Source organism: Ovis canadensis, chromosome 15, assembly GCF_042477335.2.
Source record: "Ovis canadensis isolate MfBH-ARS-UI-01 breed Bighorn chromosome 15, ARS-UI_OviCan_v2, whole genome shotgun sequence".
NCBI lineage: Eukaryota > Metazoa > Chordata > Mammalia > Artiodactyla > Bovidae > Ovis > Ovis canadensis.
The window spans coordinates 55618275-55638616 of NC_091259.1; the positions used below are offsets into that span (position 1 = coordinate 55618275).

At 39.8% G+C, this 20342-nt stretch overlaps 2 protein-coding genes across 2 annotated transcripts; both read right to left on the reverse strand.

The window, feature by feature from the left end:
• Positions 1-1056: 1056 nt before the first annotated feature.
• LOC138420067 (olfactory receptor 52P1-like) lies at positions 1057-2046 on the reverse strand. Its single transcript, XM_069553172.1, has one exon. The coding sequence runs from the start codon at positions 2044-2046 to the stop codon at positions 1057-1059; it is 990 nt and encodes a 329-aa protein (XP_069409273.1).
• A 15968-nt stretch (positions 2047-18014) lies between these two features.
• Positions 18015-18992, reverse strand: LOC138420057 (olfactory receptor 52E4-like). Its single transcript, XM_069553160.1, has one exon. It carries the CDS (start codon positions 18990-18992, stop codon positions 18015-18017), a length of 978 nt encoding a protein of 325 aa, XP_069409261.1.
• Between the last annotated feature and the right edge of the window lie 1350 nt (positions 18993-20342).

Below are 20342 nucleotides of genomic sequence, written 5' to 3' on the forward strand. Positions count from 1 at the left end.
AGGCTACAGTCCACAGGGTCACAGAGAGTCAGGCACGACTGAGAGACTTCACTTTCACTTTCACTTTAGTCTTAGTAAGAATTATATAACAACAATGTATCCTGCTTGAGGACACATTTCTCCTTCTTGAGAAATTTCAGACTAATCCTATTATCCTAAAATGTATATAATGGGATTGGGTCTGGTAAGATCTTTCTATTATTAATTCTAATCCTGTCATCTTAAAATGTAAATTGTGGGAGGTCTAGTAAGATCTTTACAACCTTGAGACATTCTTTTGATTTATTGTAATAACCAATTGAAAAAGTATGTAATTCCCTTTCCAAAGACTAGCGAGGGGGGCATTCTCTGTCCCTCTTCTGATGTTTCTGTCAGAAGCTTTCTATCCTTTTTCACTTTAATAAAACTGCTACACAAAAGCTCTTGAGTGATCAAGCCTGGTCTAGATTGTTCTCTATATTTGGGAGTTTCTTTCTGTTTGCTAGTCATTCATGATATTCATTCATGATAACTGATAACACTGTATTTGCCTTTCTCTGATTTATTTCACTAAGCAAAGTACCCTCCAGGTCCATTGCAGTAACAAGTTCAGAAATATTACAAGTTAAGGTGATATTTAAGATAATGAGTATGTCAAGTCCCTTGCAACAATACAATACTATTTAAAAACAGGCATAGAATTAGAGAAATAAAAAATTGAAACAAATAGAAACCTTCCACAAGATAGAAAAAGTTTACCTTGGATCATTCACAGAAAAATTTTGTCTGCAGTTGGCAAACATGAACACATATGTAAAAATTATAAAGAGACCCATGTCATAAGGGTGGTGCTGTTAAATAGACATAGACATCTTGGCTTTCCCCTTTCTAGTTGACAAATCGATGAAAGTGCAATCATATTTTTTCTTCATATAAGCCAGCACATGCAACACACACTTCTTCATGGTCTCCACAGTTCATCTGGAGATACAACTGGACCTTGGTTGGTTGGGCAAAGGTATATATAATCGTCCTCATTGTTCACTTACTCACAGGTACGTGATCAAGACTTATGACCTATGAATGTCTTCCACACAGGCATTTGGCCACCTTGATCTTTATATCCTTTGTCTTCATGCCATAAATGATGGGATTGAACATTGAGGGTAGAAGAAGGTAGAGATTGGCACAGAGAATGTGGGCATGAGGTGGGGTATTGTGGCCAAGGCGGTGGGTGAGAGAAGAGAAGAGTGCGGGCACATAAGTGAGAAGGATGACAGAGAGGTGGGCTGAGCAGGTGTTAAGGGCTTTGCAGATGGCATCTCGAGAATTGAGACGTATCACGGCCTGCAAGATGAGACCATAAGAGAAGCCAATGAGCACTAAATCAAGCCCCACCACAAGCAGAATCACAAAGAGCCCATAGATTCGGTTTGGCCTGGTGTCATCACATGCCAGTTTCACCACAGCCATGTGGTCACAGTAGGTATGAGGAATGACCATGTGGCAGAAGGTCAACCTCTGCAGTAGAAGAGGCATGGGCAGGATAAGAATCACCCCCTTGGCTAAAGCCATCAGTCCCAGGCGTCCAACTAAGGAATGGCTCAGAACCGTGTGGTAGCGTAGTGGCTCACACACAGCCACGTATCGGTCAAAGGCCATTGCAACAAGTAGGGCTGATCGTACCACAGATGTTCCATGGATGAAAAACATCTGAGTGAAACAGGCATTAACAGCTATGTCCCGATCATTGAACCAGAAGAGGCAGAGGAGCTTAGGCAACAGAGCCAGAGCGGATATAAGGTCAGCCACCATCAGCAGAGCCAGGAGCAGGTACATTGGTGTGTGAAGTGTGGGCTCCATGTGCAGCATGTAAAGGATGGCGCCATTGCTGATGAGGATAGCCAAAAACATGGAGAAGAAAGGAAGAGATAACCACAAGTGCTGTGCCTCTAAGCCAGGTATGCCCATCAAAGTGAAGGTCATAAAGTTGGAGCGGTTGAAGACAGCATAGTAGAAACTGGTGGTGGTTGATAAAGGAAGTTTTGACACTTCCCAATGAGACATGGTAGTGTGCTGTTTTTTTATATCAGTTTGGCTTTCAATGACTCACTTGAGTTGGGGCTCAGAGAAAGATGGAAGAATACCCCTTTGGAAACATGGAGTTTTCAACATGGCTTCAGTTCTATCACAACATCATTTTCACACTCACTTCTTTATGAGCCTCAAGCTTCTTTTCTGTATAAGGAATGCTGTAAGGACTTTAACTCTCACCTCTTCCAGTTCAGCAATTCTCTACATCAAAAATTTTGTCTGAAATTCTGAAAGAATAGGAGAAAAGATTTTCAACCTTGATTAAAAGATGGAAGAACATGATAGAAGAACTGTAATATTCCCATTGGGAAGCTTCCTACGGAGAGGAAATATGCTTACCCTTTATTGCAAGAGTGATGAGTTGTCGGTAGTCTCCATGTTCTTTATGTTATCCTTCTTTCAGAAATCTAGTCTCTGGTTATGATTCTGTTTCTTCCCACTGGATTCCTCTGTTTGTTTTTTTCTTTTTTGGACAAAATGTCATAGATATGTTATCTAAATGAAGACAACATCAGCTTGCTCCTTTTGTAGGATAAGCCCTGACAATTGGATTTTCTCTTTTTTTGTAATGTGTTTGCCTTGAGCTTTGATTGCCTAGGCATACACTTCAGAGATGGCTATCTCACATAAACACCTTGGCAGCCAGAGGACTAGATGAATAGGGAGGCCAGGTTCCTTTATTTTAAAGTTCTTAGTTGTTTTTGATATCTGGCCATTTGGGTCCTTTGTTTTCCCTATCCCCACACTTTAGATTTCTGCTCCTATGTTTTATTTATTTTTATTATTTTATTTTATTTTGCTCCTATGTTTTAAATTCATCAACAAACAGTGAGCCTACAAAATCCTAAGCCCACACACTTGACTCCAATAAAAGAAGAACCCAAGATCTAGGTGCTACTCATGACCTCACTGCGTCGTCCCAAGTTTGCTATATAATTTCTAGCATTTCTTAGTAGTAAACATTCTTCTCCTTCCCCACTTGCTGCAAAGTTTCCTGATGGCTATTGCTGAGGGCATCTTCCATTTATGCCAAGAACTACAAGGACAGGTCCAACTACCACACTGGTTATCCATAGGTAGTGTCAAGTACAAAACAATCTCCTACTCTCTCTCTCAAGCTATGTATTTATGCACTTGATGGACAGTCTTCTGTGGTTTTTCTCCTGATTTGTGCATCTTTCTTTCATTACAGTCAGCCCTCATGAATTGCCTTTAATCATGACTAGTTTAATTCGAATTTGTCCACTGGGCTACTAATTTATTCTTCAGCCATATCATGAAGTGTTTGAAGCATGATCAGTTTGTTCCTGCTTCAGGGTATTTGCCCTTACTGTTCAATTTCTCTGTGTACTTTCACATGACCCACTGCCTACCCTTATGTAGGTCTGCAAAAATAAAATAAAATACTGGTTTATTAAACTTCTGTTTTTATCACAATAACTGTATATCATCTTCTAAAGCAGCCATTTTTCTCTATTCCCTCTCCTGGCTTATTTTCCTACTTCATAGAGTCAAAAGAGTGGTTCTCAGTCTTGGTTGCATATTAGAAGAATCTGAAAAGTTTGTAGGCTTCTGATTCCTAGGAAACCTAGGTATATTAAGGAATAGTGAGAAATTCAGTGTGACCTTGCTATCAAGTGAGTAGAGTTCTGGAGACGAGGTTAGAAGTGGATCTATGACTGACAGTTCCTATTACCTAAAATGCTTTCCTAAAATTTACCTAAAATTTCTTTCATTTTTTCCTGAAAACTCAAGAATTATCCTCGCCTCATTGTTACCTTCCCTTTCCTGCTGTTGCTCACGTCATGGGGTGAGTTTAGTCATTAAGTTGGGTCCTTGCAACCTCATGGACTCTAACCTGCCAGGCTTCTCTGTCCATAATATTTTCCAGGCAAGAGTACTGGAGTAGGTTGCCATTTCTTTCTCTGGGGGATCTTCCTGACCCAGGGATCAAACTCTGGTCTCCTGCATTGTGGGCAGTTTCTTTACCAACTGAGCTACCAGGGAAACCACATCATGCTTCTGTCCATATCTCTGCCCTATTGCATAGCATTTAAGCTAAGTTTCCTTTTCTTAAGCAATTTCTCTACTTAAGTAATATTTATTAAGTATATTATGAGCCAAAACTACGGTTTTTCCAGTAGTTGTCTATGGGTGTGAGAGTTGGATCATAAAGAAGGCTGAGCACTAAAGAAATGATGCTTTCAAATTGTGGTACTGGAGAAGACTCTTGAAGGTCCCTTGGTCTGCAAGGAGATCAAAACAGTCAATCCTAAAGGAAATCTGTTCTGAATATGCATTAGTAGCATTGATGCTGAAGCTGAAGCTCCAATACTTTGGCCACCTGATAAGAATAGCCGACTTATTGGAGAAGACCCTGATGTTGAGAAAGATTAATGGCAAGAGAAGGGCCAACAGAGGATAAGATGGTTGGATGGCATCACCGACTCAATAGACATGAGTTAGAGCAAACTCTGAGAGTTAATGAAGGACAGGGAAGCCTGGTGTGCTGCAGTTCATGGGCTCACAAAGAGTCAGACACAATTTACTGACTGTACGATAACAATGAGCTGGGACTTATAAATCAGCCCTACATGCTCATATATAAATACATTTCTACATTATTTGAAAGCCATCTGATTCTTGAAACTTTTATTCTGTTACCTCCTATATACCCTGTAAACCTGTTTACTTTTCTGAAGTGAGGCACTACTTTCAGATATCTGGGGTAGAGGTTGCTAAGTGACTAGCAGATGAATGGCCAGTTCAAAGTAGTGGGTGCTACAGATGGAAGGCACTTACAGAAGACAATCTGATTAAAAGAAAGGGATTTAGGAGTAGTTCTAATGATTTACATCAGAACTTACCTGAAAAAGTTTTCCCATAGTCTTACCAGCTTCGTTTCTTCTGATAACCAGAGCTTGTCATTCCAAAGTCACAATTTGAGTCTGCCTATTTCATGTTTCATAGAACACTATTTTTCTTTTCTGCCATAGTCAATTTTAGCCCCTGGGAAAGGGATCTCTGCCAGCCTGGGTCTCCTCCTGTTTCTTTTTCTTGGGGCACAACATATAGCGTCCTTTCTACATGGACTAAGGCTCTGACACAATATAAGGAAAATTTTGGACTCTATGATTTCATCATCCAAGAACTTAGGCACAGCCTGATTCTATAGAGATCAAAGAAAGAGGGAGGGTTAAAAAAAAAAACAACAACAAACTAGCTCATTAGAGTATCCCATTGGGCTGGATTCATTCAAAGAACAACATAACCTGAAAAGCAACTCTCAGGGGAAAAGAGATAATTTTGACCATTCCCAGTTTTTATGTAATGTTGGTTTTGTATGACTTAACCTCTATTCGGTGGATGCCTACAGATAGAGCTTTAGCTTTTTAATATAGACTTCTTTGCTATTTCTTTAAAAAAATATTTATTTTTAATTGGAAGATAATTGTTTACAGTGTTGTACTGGGTTCTGCAATACATTAAAAGAATCAGTCATAGGTATCAACAAGACTAAGCTCATTCTGCTCACCACATAAGAGGCCAATGAATTGAATCAGAGATGAAATATTGAGGCAAGGAATACTACTTCATCCTGAGCCAGCTGATTAATGTCGCAAAAAAAGCATCTTATTGAGGTCTAGAAGTGCTCTTTCTTTATGATCAGAGATGGAAGGGAGGTGAGGAAACAAAGTAAAAAGGCCAAGAATCTTGCAAATATCTCCTAGAATGGCAAGCTTTAGGTAGGAGATGTGTTAATTCCTTCCTTCCTGACATCCACAGGTGGACAAAGTCCTGAACCAAGGCTCTTAAGCTTAACACCAAGGCAGAGGGGCAGGATTCTCTGAGGCAAGTCATTATATATGATTATAATAACAAAAGCAAGTCAAAGAAACTGTTCGGACTTGGAGTCTGAACTGACTTTTCCTTGCAACAGGTATGCATACATATGTTCCCTCCCTTTCAACCTTCCCACCAACCTCCCCCTCCACCCCGCCTCTCTGGGCTGTCACAAAGCACTAGGATGAGCTCCCTGCGTCATACAGCAAATTCCCGTTGGCTTTCTATTTTACATACGGTAATATATATGTTTCAGTGCTGCTCTCCCAGTAGATCTTTGAATAAGGCCATGCTTCAGATGATAATAGTCTAACTCACATAGCCCTTGTACACAGCAATGCTGTGGTGGCCCAGTGGTGAAAGAATCCATCTGCAATGTAGGAGATGTGGCAGTGATCTCTGTGAGGCAGCAGTGAGTGGTGGCAAGAAGCGAGATCTTAAATCCTTGTCCAGTTGTTGAATCTGGGTCCACCTGGATGAAAACCAGGAATCCTAGCCACCAAACCGACAAGGGCTGGAAGCTAGAGCCTAATTTTCCCTGGATCTTTGTCCCCAGAGAAAAATGCATTTATCATGAAGACAGAAATTGTAAATGCTGGTACAAAGTTTATTATAAGAGACACAGCACAACAGCAAGTAGGAGAGCACACAGAGAAGCAGTTTGTTTAGGTGAGGTAGAAGCAAGGCAGAGATGCATACCTGGAGAGAAAGAGTGTAGGTGTCCCCTCTAATGAGGAAGAACATAGCAAAGAGACAGTTAAGTCATTTATATTGAAGGAGGAAACAGACAGAACAGGCTCCATCTTGAAAGCAGGCCTCCATCTTGGGCCGGACTGTGGACTTTGAACTATATGCCCAGTATCTATGGAAGCAACATACCAACTGGAAAACCAGACCCCCCCAAATGTAGCCTAAAAAAATACCTTAATTATCTGTGTAATTGAATACAATCATAAATTCTATTATGCTTACTGGGTATGACCACAGGCCTACTGATAACTCTCCATTGTTAACTACCTAGGCTTGTTGCTACTGCTGCTGCTAAGTCACTTCAGTCGTGTCCAACTCTGTGCAACCCCATAGATGGCAGCCCACCAGGATCCCCCATTCCTGGGATTCTCCAGGCAAGAATACTGGAGTGGGTTGCCAATTCCTTCTCCAATGCATGAAAGTGAAAAGTGAAAGTGAAGTCGCTCAGTCGTGTCCAACTCTTCGGGACCCCATGGACTGCAGCCTACCAGGCTCCTCCACCCATGGGATTTTCCAAGCAAGAGTACTGGAGTGGGGTGCCATTGAATCACAGGTTAACTTTGATTGTATCTTTCTTTTCCTTGGGGCTTCCAGGTGGCACTAGTGGTAAAAGAACCCACCTGCCAATGCAGGAGATGTAAGAGACGTGGATTCAATCCCTGGGTTGGGGAGATCCCCTGGAGGTGGGCATGGCAAACCACTCCAGTATTCTTGCCCAGAGATTCCCATGAACAGAGGAGCTTGGCAGACTACAGTCCATGGGGTCACAAAGAGTCGGACATGACTTAGCACTGCACCATTCACTGTCATAGGCCTGGGCTGACTCCCACAGCATGCAGTGCTACTGCTATTTGTTTTTCCTTTGTTCAGACTGGTTTCAGGGAATTTAGAGAGGTGGGTTTGGGCACGTACACTTAGGGTATGTAAGGTTTTCACAAAAACTGGTCAGGGTCCTTGGCTAAGAGGAGACTTTGCCTTGGGCCCACCAGTATAATAAACTGCATTCCACTATCTGCACTGTCCTTCTGAGTGTTTGTTTCCTGGAATGAACACGGCTACAACAATATACGGCAATTCTTCTGACTTTGCCTTCCTTCGGGCCAGTTATCTGGTTTCTTTTTCCACACCTGCCCTGCCCTGGGACTCTCTCTTAGGGTGCACATGCACCCCTAAGCCAAGATGGATCTCGAAGTGAAGGCTTCTGGCAGGAACAAGACTCATTATGGCCTGGCATTATGCCTTGGCTTTTGACTCCAAGGAGCCTTTCTGTGCATGTATACTGTCTCCCTTACCTTTTACTCAGAAGAATCTGTGCCTCTTTTTGTCCTTGCCATGATTATTCCCTTGAGGTGTAAACAAGAGACAAAGACTAGCTATTTACCCTGTTCTGCTTTATTGACTATGCCAAAGCTTTTGACTGTGTGGATCACAATAAAGTGTGGAAAATTCTGAAAGAGATGGGAATACCAGACCACCTGACCTGCCTCTTGAGAAATCTGTATGCAGGTCAGGAAACAACAGTTAGAACTGGACATGGAACAACAGACTGGTTCCAAACAGGAAAAGGAGTACATCAAGGCTGTATATTGTCATCCTGCTTATTTAACTTATATGCAGAGTACATCATGAGAAACGCTGGACTGGAAGAAACACAAGCTGGAATCAAGATTGCCGGGAGAAATATCAATCACCTCAGATATGCAGATGATACCACCCTTATGGCAGAAAGTGAAGATGAGCTAAAAAGCCTCTTGAAGAGAATGAAAGAGGAGAGTGAAAAAGTTGGCCTAAAGCTCAACATTCAGAAAACGAAGATCATGGCATCCGGTCCCATCACTTCATGGGAAATAGATGGGGAAACAGTGGAAACAGTGTCAGACTTCATTTTGGGGGGCTCCAGAATCATGGCAGATGGTGACTGCAGCCATGAAATTAAAAGACACTTACTCCTTGAAAGAAAAGTTATGACCAACCTAGATAGCATATTCAAAAGCAGAGACATTACTTTGCAGACTAAGGTCCGTCTAGTCAAGGCTATGGTTTTCCCAGTAGTCATATATGGATGTGAGAGTTGGACTGTGAAGAAGGCTGAGTGCCGAAGAATTGATGCTTTTGAACTGTGGTGCTGGAGAAGACTCTTGAGAGTCGTTTGGACTGCAAGGAGATCCAACCAGTCCATTCTGAAGATCAGCCCTGGGATTTCTTTGGAGGGAATGATGTTAAAGCTGAAACTCCAGTACTTTGGCCACCTCATGCGAAGAGTTGACTCATTGGAAAAGACTCTGATGCTGGGGAGGATTGGGGGCAGGAGGAGAAGGGGACGACCCAAGATGAGATGGCTGGATGGCATCACGGGCTCGATGGACATGAGTCTGAGTGAACTCCGGAAGATGCTGATGAACAGGGAGGCCTGGCATGCGGCGATTCATGGGGTCGCAGAGAGTCAGACACGACTGAGTGACTGACTTGAACTGAACTGAACTGTTGTTACTTTCATTCCCAAATGTGGAGCTGGTTGTAAGTTCCTCAGCTGGAGCACACATATCTCTTATCTCAGGAAATGTAAAGAAGAGGCTGGCTGATTGGGAATTTTCAACCTGGAGCCCATCTCCTACCCAGGAGGAGCTGAAGGTTCCAACCCTGGGCTGGGAAGATCCCCTGGAGAAGGAAATGGCAACCACTTCAGTATTCCTGCCTAGGAAATCCCGTGGACAAAGGAGCCTGGCAGGCTACAGTCCATGGGGTCACAAAGAGTCAGACATGGCTGAGCAACCAAACAGCTAATGGCAACAAAATATGCCACTTTAAAATTCTAAAAACACAATACATAACAAGATCCTGGAACAAATATATGTCTATCAATAGATGACTGCTGAAATAAACGTTGACAAACATCTACAGGAATGCTATAGAATCATGAAATGGAATAAAATAGGTCTACCTATGCTCATATGGAATGATTGCTAAGAGATATTATTAAATAAACAAATTTTAAAAACATACTAATGTGTTATCATTTGTTTTTCATCTGTAATGCTGTCAACAAGTTATCTCTTGTTTAGTTTTCCCAATGCATGTATTTTTTCCATAGAAGACATGTAAAGATACCTGTCTTATCTTTTTCCTTTCTTTTTTATTTTTTAAGTTATGAAAGTATGATAACACATTTACAGAAGACTTGGAAAATACAGAAAAAAGTTACATATAGTGACACCTTTTCTTAAAATGCATTTTTCTTAAGTTCATTTAGTAAATAGCCAAAATTAGAATATTCTACCAACAGATTTATGGTGGTTGCTGAGCTGTAACATCTATCCAGATTTTCATGTCCTGATCCTAGTTTTCAAGATTCCAATTTATCTAAACAACACAATCTGGTTACAGTATAGTGGAGAAGACTGTTGTGATGCTTTGTGGTATTAAAAATAAAAACAATATCTTTGGACTATTTAAACACAAAATTAATTGGTTTTACCATTAATATATTTAAGCAAGAGCAGACTCTTCAAATATGTAGGGTAAGGAAACAATTCAAATTGGAATCATTTTTATTTTTCACCTATCAGCAATTACTGAAACTTTTCTGATGAAATTCCAGGTATATAGCTCAGAAATCCATAGTGGAACTTCCCTGAAATCAAGCCACTTCTGAAATAGCTCAACAACAGTTCAACTGATGTTGACAGACCGCAAAATCTGCCAAACTCTGATGTGGTTTTCTTCCATTGCGGTCAGCAGTGTTTTGCATGACCTATGTGAATATTCCTCTTATTCTTCTGATATCAACTATTTGAATTAATATTTACATATTCAGTTATGGTCCTCTGCCCATTCTTGACAAAGAATCAAATTTGTAGCTTCTTCCATAGAGCTATAATATATAAACTCTGAAAACTTGCTAATAATTCCCAGAATTATAATAGGACGTCTGTTTGGATAGATCTTTATCAGCTCAGTTCAGCTTAGTCACTCAGTTGTGTCTGACTCTTTATGACCCCATGGACTGCAGCACGCCAGGCTTCCCTGTCCATCACCAACTTCCAGAGCTTCCTCAAACTCATGTCCATTGAGCCGGTGATGCCATCCAACCATCTGATCCTGTCATCCCCTTCTCCTCCTGCCTTAAATCTTTCCCAGCATCAGGGTCTTTTCCAATGAGTCAGTTCTTCACATCAGATGGCCAGAGTATTGGAGTTTCAGTTTCAGCATCAGTCCTTCCAATGAATATTCAGAACTGATTTCCTTTAGGATGGACTGGTTGGTTCTCCTTGCAGTCCAAGGGACTCTCAAGAGTCTTCTCCAACACTGCAGTACAAAAGTATCAATTCTTCTTTATATAGTCCAGCTCTCACTTTCATACGTGACTACTGGAAAGGCCATAGCTTTGACTAGACTGGCCTTTGTCAGCAAAGTAATGTCTCTGCTTTTCAACATGCTGTCTAGGTAGGTCATAGCTTTTCTTTTTTGTTTTTGTTTTTGTCTCTTTTTTTTAAATTTTTATTTTTACCTTATTTTACTTTACGATACTGTATTGGTTTTGCCATACATTGACATGAATCCACCACGGTTGTACATGCGATCCCAAACATGAACCCCCCTCCCACCTCCCTCCCCACAACATCCCTCTGGGTCATCCCCGTGCACCAGCCCCAAGCATGCTGTATCCTGCATCGGACATAGACTGGTGATTCGATTCTTACATGATAGGATACATGTTTCAATGCCATTCTCCCAAATTATCCCACCCTCTCCCTCTCCCTCTGAGTCCAAAAGTCCGCTATACACATCTGTGTCTTTTCTTCCAAGAAGCAAGCGTCTTTTAATTTCACAGCTGCAGTCACCATCTGCAGTGATTTTGGAGCCTAAAAAACAGTCTGTGACTGTTTCCATTGTTTCCCCATCTATTTGCCATGAAGTGATGGGATCAAATGCCATCATCTTAGTTTTCTGAATGTTGAGTTTTAAGCCAACTCTTTTACTCTCCTCTTTCACTTTCATCAAGAGGCTCTTTGGTTCCTCTTCAGTTTCTGCCATAAGGGTGGTATTATATGCGTATCTGAGGCTATCTTGATCCCAGCTTGTGCTTCATCCATCATCCATTCTGCATGATGTACTCTGCATAGAAATTAAATAAGCAGAATGACAATATATAGCCTTGACATGCCCCTTTCCCTATTTGGAACCATTCTTGTTCCATGTCCAGTTCTAACTATAGCTTTTTTAAATCTGCATACAGGTTTCTCAAGAGGCAGGTAAGGAGGTCTGGTAGTCCCATCTCTTGAAGAATTTTCCAGTTTGCTGTGATCCACACAGTCAAAGGCTTTGACATAACTAATAAAGGAGAAGCAGAAGTTTTTCTGGAATTCTCTTGCTTTTTAGTTGTCAGTTCACGTACTATTGAAGCCTTGCTTGGAGAATTTTGAGCATTACTTTGCTAGTGTGTGAGATGAGTGCAACTGTGTGGTAGTTTGAACATTTTTGGCATTGCCTTTTTGGGGGGATTGGAATGAAAACTGACCTTTTCCAGTCTTGTGGCCACTGCTGAATTTTCCAAATTTCCTGGCATATTGAGTGCAGTACTTTCAGAGCATCATCTTTTAGGATTTGAAATAGCTCAACTGGAATTCCATCACCTCCTCTAGCTTCATTCATAGTGATGCTTCCTAAGGCCCATGTGACTTTGCATTCCAGGATGTCTGGCTCTAGGTGAGTGATCACACCATCGTGGTTATCTGGGTCATGAAGATCTCTTTTAAATAGTTCTTCTATGTATTCTTGCCACCTGTTCTTAATATCTTCTGCTTCTGTTAGGTCCATACCATTTCTGTCCTTTATTGTGCCTGTATTTGCAAAAAATGTTCCCTTGATGTCTCTTATTTTCTTGAAGAGATCTCTAGTCTTTCACATTCTATTGTTTTCCTCTATTTCTTTGCATTGATCACTGAAAGCTTTATAAATGTGAACAAATGAAGAAACAAAGAAAAATAAAACAATGTTTGTCTGAAGCTGAAGTATTCACCACCTGAATAATAGGCCCTCAGTCAGTTGCACATATGTAAAGTATCAGACTCCGAAATTTAGATCTAAATATACAGACCTACCTGCAGACATCATTGACACAGAATTGAATATTGAAATGTTCTGATAGAGTTGTTAACAAAGAATGCAATGAGATACATGGCTAGATAAATACATATTTTTCTCTAAAGTTAAATAAAGTAAAGCTGAGAAGTTATGAATATGCTAGATTATTCTCAGATGTGTTGGTTTATTAAAACAACAACAGGGACTAACATTTTAAGAAAAGAACTTCTGAGCAGTATTATTTTAAGTAAAGGCATAGAAAACCTATCTAAAAATCTATGTTAAACTGATGATAGGTTTGTTTGGAAAAAGCACATTCAGTCACATGATATGAAATTTAATACCTCAAAAACAGAAATAAACTATTATTTTAAACTACAAACTAAAACCAGTAAACTTAGAAAGCTTCATTTGACACTATTGGATAGGAGGAAGAGAATACCACCAAGCCTCCAACAGAGAAATCAGCTCTCCTGCATATACATGGGAGATTCTCAGGAGAGGCATGTGGAATGGTATTTTTATTTTATCAAAATGGAGCATGAGCTCCAACTAGGAAAGATTTCTCAATGGAGGAAAAATACAAGAAGCACTTCAGGTAAAAGAACCCTGCAGCAGTGGAGGAAACATTGTCCTGGTCAATACAGGAAGTCTGTGACTGGCAACCTGATAATACAAAGGGAAGGGGAACTATAGACTTATTGTCTTTAATTTTCATTTGAAGTAGGTCTGTTTTTGTCTCATGTGTGGTGAAGAAGAATGAATTATACACAGGGAAGTGTTGCTGACCAAAGAGCCAAAGTAGAAAAGTTCAGGACTCGATGAATCAAATGAAAACAAAGAAAAATGCTCCTTGGTCTTGTCAAGAGGCAGAAAAAGGGAATTCACAATTGGCAACAAAGAGAGAAAATTTTAAAATCCTGCTGCACATAAAAGTTCAAAGTTAAATAAATATGAAGAATTGATGCTTTTGAATGGTGGTGTTGGAGAAGATTCTTGAGAGTCCCTTAGACTGCAAGGAGATCCAACCAGTCCATTCTGAAGGAGATCAGCCTTGTGATTTCTTTGGAGGGAACAATGCTAAAGCTGAAACTCCAGTACTTTGGCCACCTCATGCGAAGAGTTGACTCATTGGAAAAGACTCTGATGCTGGGAGGGATTGGGGGTAGGAGGAAAAGGGGACAACTTTTGGACATGAGTCTGAGTGAACTCTGGGAGATGGTGATGGACAGGGAGGCCTGGCGTGCTGCGATTCATGCGGTCACAAAGAGCTGGACACGACTGAGTGACTGAACTGTATTTATGAAAAGAGGAATCATATCTAGATGCTTGTATCTATATGCTTACTTTAAATAGCAAAGTAATTACAGTTAGTTAATTATGCATAAAATCTATTTAAAGGGCTTACTTCCAGGGACCAGTTTCATGTAAAAGAAGAAGGAAGACTTTTACACTTTATTGTGTATCTTATCACATTTGTTTGCTTTACAAAGTGTATGTATTATTTTAACAACAAAAATAGAAATAATAGCAACAGTAAGTAGCAATCTTTATTTCATTCTGTGTAAAAGAGAAGACAAAAAGAAGTAAGAATTGAGAAGAACTATACACATCTATAGAAGCTCTTTTCTTTCTAGGAACACTTTTAAATATTTTAAGAAGAATACTTTTTAGTAGCTATAGTTATGGACGTTGAACCATGTTAATGAGATAAAATTTTATTTGAAGTTGAAAAATTAAAATAATGAATCTATTGGATGAACTCAAGGTGTGAGCCCTTCTTAATCTCAAAGAAAGTTCACAGCTTATGGTGAAGCTGCCTGCATGCTCACTTGCTCAGTTGTGTTCAACTCTTTGTGACCCCATAGACTGTAGCCCACCAAGTTGCTCTGTCATGGAGTTTTCCAGGAAAGAATACTGGGGTGGGTTGCCATTTCCTATTCCAGGGGATCTTTCTGACCCAGGAACTGAAACTGCATCTCTTGTGTCTCCTGCATTAGCAGGCAGATTCTTTACTGCTGTGCCACCTGGGAAGCCTGTGAGGCCTTGGTCGTGCAGATTTTTACGTTAGACAGTTCTTGCACACCATCCACAATCCTCTTGTATTCATTCAAGCAGTGCTGCTGTGACCAGTTCCTAGCAGGTATAATCAGCCAGTCAAGCTCAGGTCATGCCTAGTAATGTGGAACATCTTGCCATGGGGCTTCCCCAAGTCCATGGATAACCCTAGCAAACAGCTCTGCTGTCATGCATAAGTACCTGGAGTTAACACCTGTTGGGCAGGCCAGGAACCCTGTTTGAGCCATTGGGAGAAGTCCTTTCATCCCCTGGGGATGAAATACTCTGATGTATTTCAGAAGGCTCTTTAGATGGTTCTGGCAGGGCTGGACAATAGTCTCCACTAACAGTGTGCAACAGGACCAAAAAATCCTGGCTTTTCGTCTTTCCTGTTTCACTCTATTTTACAAAGGCCCATATTTTGTGACTACATATCTAAATGAGCTGCCAATATGCAAGCTTTTGTCTCGGGCCTGTTTCCTGGGGAATCTAGATTTATATTCCCCAATGTTACAAAATCTTTTGCTCCAATACCTGAAAGTCTAGTCAGGTGTTGCCTCCATGAAAATTTATTACAAGATACTTATTTATATAATTACTATTATATAATTATTTTCTAATTGTTTATATTTTAGGAGCTTGAGACTATTGCTAGGCATATTTGCTGTTTAGTTGCTCAATTGTGTCTGACTTTGTGACTCCATGGCCTGTAGCCCACCAGAACCCTCTGTCCATAGGATTCTCCAGGCAAGAATACTGGAGTGGGTTGCCATTTCCTCCTCCAGCAGATCTTCCCATACCAGGGATTGAAGTCTCTTGCATTGCAGGCAGATTCTTTACCTTAAGTTCTCCATAAAATGGAGATGATAGAAGGGTAGTCAACTCTGTATTAACTCAAATCCGAATACCTAGCAGACAGAAAGCGATTTAAACTTGACCATGATACAAAACATGTGAACATTTTTCTAGCTTTGCATGGCTAGAAACAATTCTATAGACATGAGAAAAATAATAGTTTACATCTAGGTCATATACTATCTTGTTAGCAAGTCTACAGGAGATGAATCAAGCTGATCTTACAGTAGAAACAATAAAACACTTTTAAATAAGAAGAAAACAGGCCAAGAGAAAAAACACAGATCGAATCAGACTTGCTTCTTTTTCTGAGTTTCTCAGCTCTCTGTTTTTTCAGAATCATCTGCTGTTGACAGCTTTCCTGCCACAATTTTCCCAATATGCATTTTATTCCCAAGTTAATAAATGTTTTGCTCATAATTTCAGTAAAAACAGACTTCTTATTTTTATAAAATATCCAGTCGTAAAGCAAAAGGAAGAAAGTAAATATGAGAGATAAGCAATATTTTATTATGCAGATCTCTGCTTCTGTAACTCATTAAATCAGACAGAGATCTCAGCAAAATTAAGTTTTGTGCTACCACAGCCCCTCCAGCTAATGAGTGCCTCAGGTTCCTTCACAAACTGCTACTTATTTGTCAATTAAATGTTTAATCATAAAATATTATGCTGAGTAATTTGTGCATGTGTGTGTTTAATCTTCAAGTTTGTGGTGTCAGATGGGCAGTACTCTGTACCTCAACCATTTTTTCTCCTGTAAGCTTTCCTTTATCTCTAGTTCTCCATTTGTAGAAGAAATATTTCCTAGTAAGCCTCATATTTTTTTCCTCCTGAAGGTTGTGCCCATTATTTCAAGCTTTGAAATATTCCATCTTTCACAGCCCTTGTTAATGAATAGTTCAACATACTGGATTGAACAATATAATGAATTGTTCAAAGAACAATATGTATAATTGTTCAATAAATAATTTATTAGTATTTGTTATAGCTGGTATCACTCTCCGGAGGAGTATCATTTATTTCCCTCTAGATTAGTGTTTTAAGAGTCTCCTTTTAGGGAGTTCCCTGGTGATCCGTTGGTTAGGGTTCTGCGCATCCACTGCGGAGGGCATGGGTTCAATCTTTGGTCAGAAAACTAAGATCCCACATGCTGCGAGGCATGGCCAAAAACAAAAAAGTCTCCTTTAAATGGTAGCTATGTGGCTTCAAGGGTGTTTTTCACTGAGCTTTGTCTTTAAATATTAGTTCTACAATATAATGACCAACCCTAGAATTTGGGGACTTCATACATCTTGAAAGATTTGCACTATATCCTAAATCATTGTCTGAAAGTGATAAATAATATCCTCTGAACTTTATGAATTCCTAAGTTTAGGCACAAGATCTGAGCTCTACAAACTGTCTGAGAACTTGTTTCCATGTTGCCAGAGAAATTGTCTTTCACAGGTCTATAGCCAATGACTTCCAGTATAAAACTGACTTATAACTACAAGCAGTAAGAAAACATTCTCAAAATTTTCTCAGTAAGAGATTCTTAAGAAACAATGGAATTAGTAGAGACAAGCAAGAGAGTTGACAACAAGAATTTTTTAAAATATGAAACTAGTTTAAAGGCATATCCACCTTTTAAGCTTAGGAGCTTCCCATTTCTCCTTTTCCACTGGAATTTCTCTAGGAATTGGGAATTATGTTTCTTGTCCATATTCCCCCTAGTTCTACAAAAAAGCAAGTCCTGTAAACCAAACATTAAGTCTCCTGCAGCAGGTATAATAAATTAGTGTACTTTCCCTGACCTACTCATTCACCCTCAAATAATCTTAACCTCTTCCCACACAACTTGACCAGCCTTGGCAAAGTGGTTGTTTTGTTTTAGTCACTAAGTCATGTCTGACTCTGCAACCTTATGGACTGCAGCGTGCCAGGCTCCTCTGTCTATGGGATTTCCCAAGCAAGAAAACTGGAGTGGTTTGCCCTTTCCTTCTCGTGGCAAAGTGGTAGACAAGTTCTACCACTATTCTCTTCTACCAATATTCTCTTTATTTGGAAACATTCCACCTCATGTTACTTGCATTCAGTGCGTGTTGTTCAAAGTTCTCTTATGTACATCGTCACATTCAGTTTTCCCAATTACCATGTCAGGATGGAGAGAATATGTTATTTTTTCATTTAATGTGAGACGGTAGCCTTGCTTTGGAAATAGTGAGAGTAAGTTCTCCTGTGTCTTAGACTCTCAATTTAAGAATTTTGGCAGATAATTTGTAATATGATGTATTTCTTCCATGAGCTAATTCCTCAAGAACTTCATTTATGTTGATATTTTTTATTTTCTTATAACCAGCAGTGCCAGATAATCAGACAGGTTTCTGACCATAGGTGATATTTATGGGCTCCTTCCTCCAGCACCCATATTTTGTCAATTTGTCCCGAAACTCTTTGGTTTTCACTGCATAAATAATAGGGTTGAGCACTGGAGGTACAAGGAAGTAGAGGCTGCCAAGAATTGTGTGCACATGAGGTGGGATTCCCTGGCCAAAGCGATGAGTGAGAAAAGAAAACAGGGAGTGAGTATAAGAGGTAAGCATGACACAGATATGTGTGCTGCAGGTATTTACTGCTTTTTGGTGAGCTTTCATAGAAGAGCGCCGCATTACAGCCCGGATGATCAGCACATAAGATGAGGCAATAGCTAAGATGTCTACCCCAACAACCAACAAGGCCACCACCAGACCATACACCCTGTTGAGCGTGGTGTCCACACACACCATCTTCACCACAGCCATGTGCTCACAGTAGGTGGTGGGGATGACATGCTTGGCATGAAAGGGCATCTTCTGGAGGAGGATGGGCATGGGGAGAATGAGCAAGACAGCTCTCAGTAAACTCACAAGGCCGATGAGCCCGATGCAGCTGTTGGAAAGGATGGTGGCATAGCGCAGGGGCTCACAGATGGCCACATAGCGGTCAAAGGCCATGGACATGAGGATGGCAGACTGCAAGGCAGAGATGGAGTGGAGGAAGAACAGCTGGACCAGGCAGCCCTCAAAGCTGATGTCAGTCTGGTCAAACCAGAAGATGCACAGCACCTTGGGGATGGTGGTTGTGGACATGCCCAGGTCCGTGAGGGCCAGCATGCCAAGGAGCAGGAACATGGGCTTATGCAGGGAGCGCTCTGTGGAGATGGTGAAGAGGATGGTGCAGTTCCCCACGATGGTGACAAAGTACATGGAAGCGAAAGGAATAGAGATCCACTTGTGTTTGTCCTCCATCCCAGGAATGCCTTGGAGAAGGAAGAAGGAGGGGTGGCCCTGGGAGGCATTACAGTCAGTCATGCTGGCCCCCTGGTGGAGCACCTGAAAAGAGCGATTCAGAAACAACTGAGCCTGGACTTTAAAAAGAATCAAGATTTTCAAAGTAGAAATAAAAGTTGGAATTTTAAGATACACAGAAATAATCGTGGGGGAGGTTGGACAAAGACAATCAAAAGGTACAAAGTTTCTGTTATAATTAGTACTAGGGATGTAATGTGCAATATGATAAATATGTATGACAGTTAAGAGTAAATCCTAAGAGTTCTTATCAAAAGGAAAAATATTTTTTCTATTTCTTTAAAATTTTGTTTATGCATGAGATGTTGGATGTTCACAAACCTTAGTGTGATAATCATTTCATGAGGTATATAAGTTAAATTATGCTATACTCTTTAAACTTATACAGGTGCTGTATATCAACTAAATCTCAATAAAACTGAAAAAAAGAGAATATTTTCAAAACCACCACAGACTGTTTGACTTCCATTTGATCAGAATTGTAGGTTTCCACAGTGTTTTCCAAAGTTCAACACTGAAGATTCAGCACAGTTTGGGTTTTCCTGCAAGCCCACATGTGTCCATCTGGCAAGAAATTTAGACTGTTATAGTTGAAAATATCCTATGAAGCACTGACTCCCCTGTTTTCTAGACTGTATTAAGATAAGCTATAATTTGTAGTAACACCTGGATATGCTAATACTGCTATTGACTTCATGCTCCTGATTCCCCCTCTATGTTGCAGTCTAAAAGAACAACCCGGGACTCCAAATAAAAAATGATAATAAATGAGAAAAAAGGTGGATTTAAAGTAGCATAGAAAATAATTCTGATATCATGATATATATAATCAATATAATATAGTAGCACACTGTAGTATTAGAATAGTAATAATGTGGCATAAAATTAATATCTAAGAGAATATGTTTTATCATAACTATTTTATTAAGGACAGATTGATTCATTGTTTATTATCAGAATATGCTAATTTTTAAGAATATATTACATCTATTTTTAATATATTTTTACTTAAAGACTATAACTTAAAATATGTGAAACAAAAATAAATTCAATGAGAAATTAATAAAATATTACAAAACCCTATCAGCAAACAAGATCAAATAGGTCAACAAAAGTTTTTTAAAAATAATAAAACTTAGGCTTATAATATAATTTCCTATTCAAAAATTTAAATATATACATTTATGATGTTATACGTACAGTGTAATATTATTCAACCATAAAAAAATCTTGCCATTTGGGACAATGTGGATAGACTCAGAGGGTTTTTTGCTAAGTGAAATAAGTCGGACAGGGAAAGAAAACTATATTTTCTTTTTCACTTTTATTTGGAATCTATTTGTATATTTTCAC

Excerpts from the sequence above, each read along its gene's own strand:
- LOC138420067 (XM_069553172.1), bottom strand. The coding sequence starts at position 2,046 with ATGTCTCATTGGGAAGTGTCAAAACTTCCTTTATCAACCACCACCAGT.
- LOC138420057 (XM_069553160.1), bottom strand. The coding sequence starts at position 18,992 with ATGACTGACTGTAATGCCTCCCAGGGCCACCCCTCCTTCTTCCTTCTC.